At 38.8% G+C, this 9,462-nt stretch overlaps 1 protein-coding gene across 1 annotated transcript; it reads right to left on the minus strand.

Annotated features, from left to right (window-relative positions):
• Positions 1 to 209: 209 nt before the first annotated feature.
• On the minus strand, positions 210 to 8,500 carry ube2d1b (ubiquitin-conjugating enzyme E2D 1b). Its single transcript, XM_080049083.1, has 7 exons — positions 8,319 to 8,500; positions 7,224 to 7,287; positions 5,963 to 5,994; positions 4,879 to 4,956; positions 4,194 to 4,299; positions 1,177 to 1,270; positions 210 to 1,059 (listed from the first exon to the last, which is right to left on the minus strand). The coding sequence occupies exons 1-7, from the start codon at positions 8,340 to 8,342 to the stop codon at positions 1,014 to 1,016; spliced, it is 444 nt and encodes a 147-aa protein (XP_079905209.1). The 5' UTR covers positions 8,343 to 8,500; the 3' UTR covers positions 210 to 1,013.
• Between the last annotated feature and the right edge of the window lie 962 nt (positions 8,501 to 9,462).

Below are 9,462 nucleotides of genomic sequence, written 5' to 3' on the forward strand. Positions count from 1 at the left end.
AGTCCGTTGAGCCTTTTGAAAATACAGACGGACTAGAGGACAAACATCTCGAACCCTTTAGATACAGCTTTCATGTGTTCAAATATGATGTTTGTGTCTGTGTCAATGTAACTAAATATCAGAGGAAAACGAGTACACTGTTTTACTGACTGATTGACAATGTGATGACGTTAGTTTCAATGAAACAGAGTAAAACAGCAATGTATTTCCAAAGGATTTTTTAATTATATATGTTATTTTCATAATGATAATAATAACAACAGCGATAATAATAATAAAAAGAGATGAAGAACACAGTAATACATAACTCGTCATTGCTCCCATTTTCAGGGCGACTGCAACAGTACATTGTTCCATTCAACTTCGTCTGCTACAAGATGCAACAGATCTCGATAAAACCTCCACCCACCACTACCTGTAGGAGAGGCAAGTTGTAATAAAAAGGGGATATTATAATGTTTTCGCTATTCTTTTCTTTTACAGACATGTGTCAAAATAAGGGGCTCACATATTTGGCATTCACCCTTCCACGTTTTTGTGGTTCAGTGTGTTTTCTTGCCGTCTGTGGATGGACGCAGCATTGACTTAACCTGGGATTTTCCAGTTATGGGAGCAGCTTGGTCATACATGTATGCCAACCTGCTGCCCTCTTACCAATGGCATATGGCGGGATGTATGTCTTATGGTCCAACTAGTTCAACTTACAAAATGAAGACTAAATACGTGTGTTGTAAATATAATTGTCCTTGATTCAGAAAACATGCCAACACTTGTCAAAGTATCCATTCAATGACCCATAGGCAATCTTTTTGTTCAACAGTAAAAACCCTCTACTTCCTTTAAAAAACAAATTGTGTATTTGTCATGGTCTCAGATTTATAATGTTAATGACAGTTTAGTTTGATGGAAGTTATCTAAGATTGCCTTATGATTCCATACTAGAACTTACAGTGTGTTTTGACTTTTAAAAAAGGAAGGAAGATGGAAAATTCTCAGCATGTTTTTTTTTGTCTTTACATGGCATACTTTTGGGTCCACTCTTTTGCTAGTCTGTTGTATCTGAGGAGAGAAGAACAGAGTGAAGTGAGTGAATGATAAGCAATGGCGACACACACGTCACCTGATACTGAAATATACGTTACAATTAAGTAGCTTGCAAGCCCCCTGTATACTCACTTGTCTTTGTCGTTCTTGTAGGTGTGTGCTATGTCTGGAACTAAGGGGTCGTCTGGGTTTGGGTCACAAAGCAACGAACATATGGACAATAAAACTGGAATGGAAAGCAGATAAAAAAAGGTCCCGTTAGTTAACATGAATATAAAGAAAGGAACCAACACAACACAACAACCATATCTTCTCCCTGTCCCTGAAGTACACACGTGTCATGTTTCTGCCACCTTGCCATGAGGCTATAATAGGGTTTGAGCTTGGCGCTTGGAGTTCTGCCTATACAGTTAAATTGTTGTCTAATCAGACCAGAGAATATTTTCCTCAAGTTTTTAAAAGCCTTTATTGTATTTTGGCAAACTCCTAGTAGGGCGTCATCTGCCTTTTACTCAAAAGTAACTTCTGACTTGGCACTGCACTGACTGAACCATAAAGACCAGAAGGATGAGATGATCATAATTCCACCAGGTTCTACCATCTCTGCAGACAGCTCTAGTCTGTGTTCATGCCTTCATTTAAACTTATCTTCTTTTTACTTTCTATTCTATCCTATATTCTATTCCTTTGCACTACTTAGTATTTATCTTATGTAAATATTGTGTATCTTATTTAACTTGTATATATACAGGTCCTTCTCATATAATTAGCATATTGTGATAAAGTTGATTATTTTCCATAATGTAATGATAATAATTGAACTTTCATATATTTTAGATTCATTGCACACCAACTGAAATATTTCAGGTCTTTTGTTGTTTTAATACTGATGATTTTGGCATACAGCTCATGAAAACCCCAAATTCCTATATCAAAAAATTAGCATATCATGAAAAGGTACTCTAAACGAGCTCTTAACCTAATCATCTGAATCAACTAATTAACTCTAAACACCTGCAAAAGATTCCTGAGGCTTTTAAAAACTCCCAGCCTGGTTCATTACTCAAAACCGCAATCATGGGTAAGACTGCCGACCTGACTGCTGTCCAGAAGGCCATCATTGACACCCTCAAGCAAGAGGGTAAGACACAGAAAGAAATTTCTGAGCGAATAGGCTGTTCCCAGAGTGCTGTATCAAGGCACCTCAGTGGGAAGTCTGTGGGAAGGAAAAAGTGTGGCAGAAAACGCTGCACAACTAGAAGAGGTGACCGGACCCTGAGGAGGATTGTGGAGAAGGGCCGATTCCAGACCTTGGGGGACCTGCGGAAGCAGTGGACTGAGTCTGGAGTAGAAACATCCAGAGCCACCGTGCACAGGCGTGTGCAGGAAATGGGCTACAGGTGCCGCATTCCCCAGGTCAAGCCACTTTTGAACCAGAAACAGCGGCAGAAGCGCCTGACCTGGGCTACAGAGAAGCAGCAGTGGTCCAAAGTACTTTTTTCGGATGAAAGCAAATTTTGCATGTCATTCGGAAATCAAGGTGCCAGAGTCTGGAGAAAGACTGGGGAGAAGGAAATGCCAAAATGCCTGAAGTCCAGTGTCAAGTACCCACAGTCAGTGATGGTCTGGGGTGCCATGTCAGCTGCTGGTGTTGGTCCACTGTGTTTTATCAAAGGCAGGGTCAATGCAGCTAGCTATCAGGAGATTTTGGAGCACTTCATGCTTCCATCTGCTGAAAAGCTTTATGGAGATGAAGATTTAATTTTTCAACAAGACCTGGCACCTGCTCACAGTGCCAAAACCACTGGTAAATGGTTTACTGACCATGGTATTACTGTGCTCAATTGGCCTGCCAACTCTCCTGACCTGAACCCCATAGAGAATCTGTGGGATATTGTGAAGAGGAAGTTGAGAGACACCAGACCCAACACTGTGGATGAGCTTAAGGCCGCTATCGAAGCATCCTGGGCCTCCATAACACCTCAGCAGTGCCACAGGCTGATTGCCTCCATGCCACGCCGCATTGAAGCAGTCATTTCTGCGAAAGGATTCCCGACCAAGTATTGAGTGCATAACTGAACATAATTATTTGAAGGTTGACTTTTTTGTATTAAAAACACTTTTCTTTTATTGGTCGGATGAAATATGCTAATTTTTTGAGATAGGGATTTTTGGTTTTTCTTTACTTTTTTGCCAAAATCATCAATATTAAAACAATAAAAGGCTTGAACTACTTCAGTAGTGTGTAATGAATCTAAAATATATGAAAGTCTAATGTTTATCAGTACATTACAGAAAATATTGAACTTGATCACAATATGCTAATTATATGAGAAGGACCTGTATATATTATCATTCCAACTGCACTGTGGGCCAGAGATAAACGCCATTTGGATTCTGATGTATGTCTTGCATATAGCAGAACTGACAATAAAAGACTTTGACTTGACTTAAAAGTTCATGTGCAGTTGAAGCCGGGTACATTCATGAGCAGACCGTCATTTAAATCCCCCTTTGACTGTTCAGAATGAGGTTGCATAGTAAAAGAAATCACACCTGTATCGGATTAAAGATGACATGTGAAAGTGGCCCAAAATTGGGATAGAAATGAAATTCACTTTTGCCTGCAGTCTGAACATATTCTTAAAGTGACCACTGGGTTCTCGTTGACCTCCCTCCCTGACCCAGGTTATTTTTGCCCAGTTGTTTGTCTGACAGGCAGACTCTAGGTAGAGTCCTGCTTCTAAACTTCTTCCATCTCACCATCATTGAGGCCACTGTGCTGCTCATGGGAACACTCAAAGCTTTAGGAGTGGTTCTATACCCTTACACTGATCTATGCCCCGCAGCCATTTTATTGCAACATATCCCCTAAATAACACATGCTGTAACATTATGGAATGAAACTCTCAACATACAGGTGAATATGGATTAAATGACAATATTTGACACATTAAAAGACTAAAAAGCCTTTACATTATAGCACTATACAGTATATGTACACTTCACAGCCAGAACGGGGGACATTCAAACATGTTGCACCTTCATATAAAGATAACATTGAAAAGAGACAACAGAATAATGACAGTGTGCAGTTGCTGTAGCAGTTACATAGAACACAGCTTTGTGCAAGAGGAGAATGAAGTTACCTTTAGACACTGTTAGAGCTGGCGACCACTGTGACCGTAAAATGTCCAAACAGATACTCCCGTTGCCGTTAATATTTGGGTGATAAATCTTTGTAGTAAATGCTACCTGTTAAAGAAACACACACACATTATTAACAGGTCTGCACGAGCAGAGAAGATGCACTTCCATTCACTGCCGTTTGACCTTGTAGCAATAGGTTCATTCCAAAAACAAGGCAACCTGTATGTGAGACAGAGAACACCAAAACCTTATCTGCACTGAACAGACAAGCTGTGTCCCAGGTCTATACCACATACTTATCCTTTTCAGTATGTACTATACTTATTGTCTAAGTTGATTTCTTTTAGCTGCAAGTTTACAAAAATATCAAAACACCATTTTATGCCAACACAGGGAATCGTTTAGCGAGAGTATCAGTGAATATCTCTACGTAATATATCTCTATATTGACTCCAGCTTTAACTTCACAGACATGTTGACCTTTCCTAACCATGGTGTAAGCTTAACAACAGCCTCCATGTTTGGATGCTCATGGATTGTGGAGGTAAAGCACCCACTGCTTGTTCTGAATGGGAATCCCCACTGTAACTTCAAAGATAATATCTCTTCCACCATGGAAAAGACAGGAGACGTTTCATTGACTGGATGATAAATGAGTGACAGGACACAGTTTGCAGTGCTAACCTTTGGTGGCTTGAATGGGTAGTCGGTGGGGAAGTGGATGGTGAGAAAGAAAACTCCTCCTTGGTAAGGACTGTCACCCTGACATAAAGACATGTGACATGTTACTAGCAGTAAAACATTTCACAACCAAAGCCTGACAATCAGCACAGTACAGTCCAGAGGCTCTTTGACTGATCTGGGTTCAGCTTTGACACACCTGTCTGATCCTGTCTGACTGCACATACAGCTCCGGAAAAAATTAAGAGAACAGTCTGGATTTTTCTTAAATTTTCATCTCTACATAACTTATCGAAAATGCTCTTAATGACAAAAAAAATGTATTGGAAATTTGGTAGAAATGTCAGTAGTTTATATTATAAAACCAAAATGTTCATTCTACTCAAACATATGCCTATAAATAGTAAAATGAGAGACACCGAAAATTGAGTGGTCTCTTAATTTTTTAAGGAGCCGTATGTGTGACCCTGTTACACCTGGTCTGAACAAAGTCACAATCTTCCCAGATTTCAGAATTGACATTGGTAAATGTTGTATTTGTAGAACCGTTGACTTTCAAAATAAAACCAAAGTTTTTATAAACCCTAGTTGTTCCTTTATATTAAATTACGAATGTAATTTGAGATTGGACACTAACTACCAGTACTTCAAAATAATAAATACAAATTACTGTAATAAAAGTCTTATTTTAGCAACAAATCATTTAATTGGAGAGCTAAGTTATTGTGTTGGTGGTTTGTGCTTAACATTACTTGTCACTCTTGTGTTAAGGCAGCGGTTTGGACCATGCCATGAATGCCTTACATAACTCTGCCATGGTGTTGAATGCTAGTTAATGCTAAACCAGCTAAGTAGGTGTGTTTATGTATGTGTTTATATTCACTAATGATGTCACAGTATTGTGACAAAGGTATACAAGAAAAACCTCTGGAAAAGAAATGCAATAGTAAATCCAAACTAAATCCCCACCATGGGCCATAAGTATGGTAGACAACCCAAGTATCCAGAGCTGCTAAGAGAGCATTGCTAATGTACAGCAGTCTTTATGAGGACTGAAAGCCTGAAGTGATGTCATAATGATACTCACCGGACCCATTATGGTCGCCTGCCAATGAAACACTAGAAGCAATCAAGGGAGAGAGAGCAGAGGAGATTATGAGCTGTATACATCACAGACAGTGTTCATCAGCCATCATCTATCAATAACAGCACATTGTGTCTACCTTGCTCATTCCTCTGCCCAGCTTTGCTCTTTGTTATACAGGTGAAGCCTGCCTTACTAGATCTAGTTGATCTCAGGGCTACTAACAACAGCCTGGGCTATTTGAATAGTAAGCCATCTAACGTACTGAAGGGCTTCCCCAAGGTTGAGTTAGGAGGTGTGGATATGTGGTCTAATACTAGTTCTATTCCCACTATCACTTTCAGAATAACTGGTGATGTAAGAATGGCTCATAATAGACCCTTTGGTAAAACACACTCAGCAGGACTGTCAAGTTACTAGTCACTGCAGTAGTATGTTTAGTCTGTTTGTGCTCCAAGCTGTTTATGTTCAGTTCAGTACAGAACAAGCCTAACCACTGTACATGAGCTGAATATCTCAGCAGACTTAATAGTATTTATGATCAGATTGACAGATTGTCTCTGTGGTTTTTTAATATGTTTTCAACCAGGAAGTAAGATACTGTGACACACACAGCTAGGCTGACAACAATACGCTCTCCAGGAGGAAGATATAGTGCTAAAAGCTACTGCTGTTCACGTTGAAGATGTGTGTGTGTACTCAACACCTCTAGCGGTGTTTATGGGCCCTAACTTGGTCACATGTTAAGCCTTTTACAAAACATCACAAATGTTAAACTGAAAACATCTGAACTCTGAACTTAAAATCAAAGTAAGCTTGTGTTTAGGTGCTAAACACACAATAAGGGGGCAAACTTAGCAAAGTGGCATCATGATTTACAGCAGCAACTGCAAGCTTTAGTGTGCCTCAGGTGGTCCCACTAAAAGAATTCCAGTTCCATAGGTGGCCTATATCTAGTCAAGTAGCATTTAGGGCAGAATTTGCCAGCAATGGCTAGAATGGCATCTGTATTATTTTACATATGAACTGTGCTCCAGTGTTCTGGTGGCTCAATTAGCAGTATTTGCAACGCCCAGAAATGGAATCTGGCCTGTAAATGTCCGATTCTTTCTTCTTTAACTATATGTGTCTGTCTTACAAAAAATTTGAATGTAAAAAAAAAAAAAACTTTCACGCTGTTGCCTCCATACAGTAGCAAGCAGCAACCTTCAAATTCACTCAGGTGAGAGATTGAGACATAAAGTGTGTGCGTGCGTGTACTCACAGTCATCCCCCACTGGCCCAGCAGAACACTGTGCTGGAGGGTCTCTCTGCAGGTCTTGTAGCTCCTGCTCAACGCAGCACACATACTCATGTTAGTTATTCAGCTAATTGAACAGCTTAACAGCTACAAATATATCACTGTTTTAAACCAGCAATTTGAGACCACAGTAACCTGGCTAAATAGGTTGAGACATAGTGGCTGACTACTGCTGCTGATGTCATCTACAGTTGTGTTTCATATGTATGCCTGAGTTGGAACTGAGTTGGTTAAATATTATCTATGGCTGGAACCTCATGAGGAAGATTTGAAATGAGTTCTTTCTGGTGCTGCTCTCCACCACATCTCAGGATATTCCTCAGTGAATAGAGTAAGTGGACCCTGGGATAAGATATTATTTGTAAAACGACTGGTTCCAAAGTCAGCTTTGTGATGGAACACCAGAAACAACATATTTTTTTGTTTTGTGGCAACCTGTTTTTCTCAAATTCTTGGACATTATTTGTGTTAAAGGCATAGCTTTCCCTGTCCGTTTGATAGCCATGCTTCTAGTTTTTAAGGAAAGTTTTCTGTTTTTTAGAATCCAAGCTTAGGTTGAGACATCCAGATCCTTTGGTCTATTTTACATTTTCTATTTAATTGATTATATGGCTGATTCGTACTAACCATGATGACTAGTAAAATAATCGTCATGTATAAAGTTGGTAGAGTTAAGACAACACTTGACGTAATGCATTTGGGAAGTTTGTATTATTTTATGCTAAATGAAAAAAAAAAGGTTGCCAAATTAAAAAGTGACAGCTTGGAATAAAGTGACGTATCGTCATGGAGGCAGCCCGAGTGGTAACTAAGCTAACTTGGCTATTTGTTAGGAAGCTAGCACGAAACTTTGAAGTTGTCATTGGCTGCTGTATGTGTTCAGGGAGGTGTCAATAAACCAAGTATTTCCAAAGACGTTTCAACGTTCTCTAGAAGTTATACTAATGCGGCTATAGCGTTGAGTTATTTGTTAATAAACCTTTTTTGTGGAAATAAGTTCAAACGTTAGCCTCTGCTGGGCCAGTTAGCTAGCAACGATAGCAAGCTAGTCAAACTAACCTTATTTATTCTTTTCAGTGCCATGTTGACTGACGCACTTCGCTCCTCGACTCGCTACCACTTGCTCTTTGGTTGATTTCCAATATTATTGCAGGCCCAGCCAACTGCTTTAGTTTTTTCCCTGAGTACTTCGACCACTTCGACAGCCGACTATTTGTGTTTTTATAAAAACCTCTTTTGTTTCCGCCTTTCTTCTGTTTACGGTCGCTCCCCCGAAGTGGGACATGGGTAATGTAGTTCTGGAATATCATTACTCAATTTAAATTTAACTAAAATGTAATTGCATTGAATGTAACAAAAAAAAAACATTATTATTATTTATCGTATAATAATACAATATTACCCGCGCATATAGCTTAATATCACTACTCATAATAATAACATAGGCTAATTATCACAATATCATAATAAGAATAGGCCTTTCATAATATATAAATAATAATAATTATAGCCTACTGTATATCAATGGGAGTGAAGTCAGAAATATTTCACTGATATTAGGCATAGGCCTACTTCGTTGAAGCCAACTAGATGTCAGTAGATTTCAGTTGCAAATATATTTTCTTTTCTTTTTGTGTCCTCTTTTTTCTTTTTTCTTTTACACCACTAGGCCAGGCAAAGTAAGGCATTTTGCGGCCAAAAATAGAATTAGTTGTAAAAGAATTCCTTTCAGCTCAGTTAATTTATATGAGGTGTCCAGAACAACATACTAAAAGTCCAAAGAAATCCTAGTTGAAAAAATATGTTTAATTCTCATCATTCCGAGATGTGTGCCAATAAGGCGAGACACCAATACACCCAAATGCGGCTTTTTCCCCTTTAGTCCTATGAAAATGAAACTTTACACAATGAAAGTATATTAAAAAAAATTGGATTACAAGTTTCTTTGAAAATTGATTTTCATATGCAAATGAGCTATACACTAATCTTACATGCCCAAAATAAACCCAAATAGGCTTAATTTTTTCCTTTACTCCTACCACAATAAAACTTTACATACGTAGTATAAGTATACTTGAAAAGTAACTTTTTCTGTATTGCAAGTTTTTGTTAGGTGTGTGAGTCTTTTCTTGGCATTTTCAAGCTTTATTTGACAGTACAGAGTTGAAAAGGGGAGACAGAGAGAGAGGTAGGGAGACGAATC

Source organism: Ammodytes marinus (assembly GCF_949987685.1).
Source record: "Ammodytes marinus genome assembly, chromosome: 20".
Lineage (NCBI taxonomy): Eukaryota > Metazoa > Chordata > Actinopteri > Uranoscopiformes > Ammodytidae > Ammodytes > Ammodytes marinus.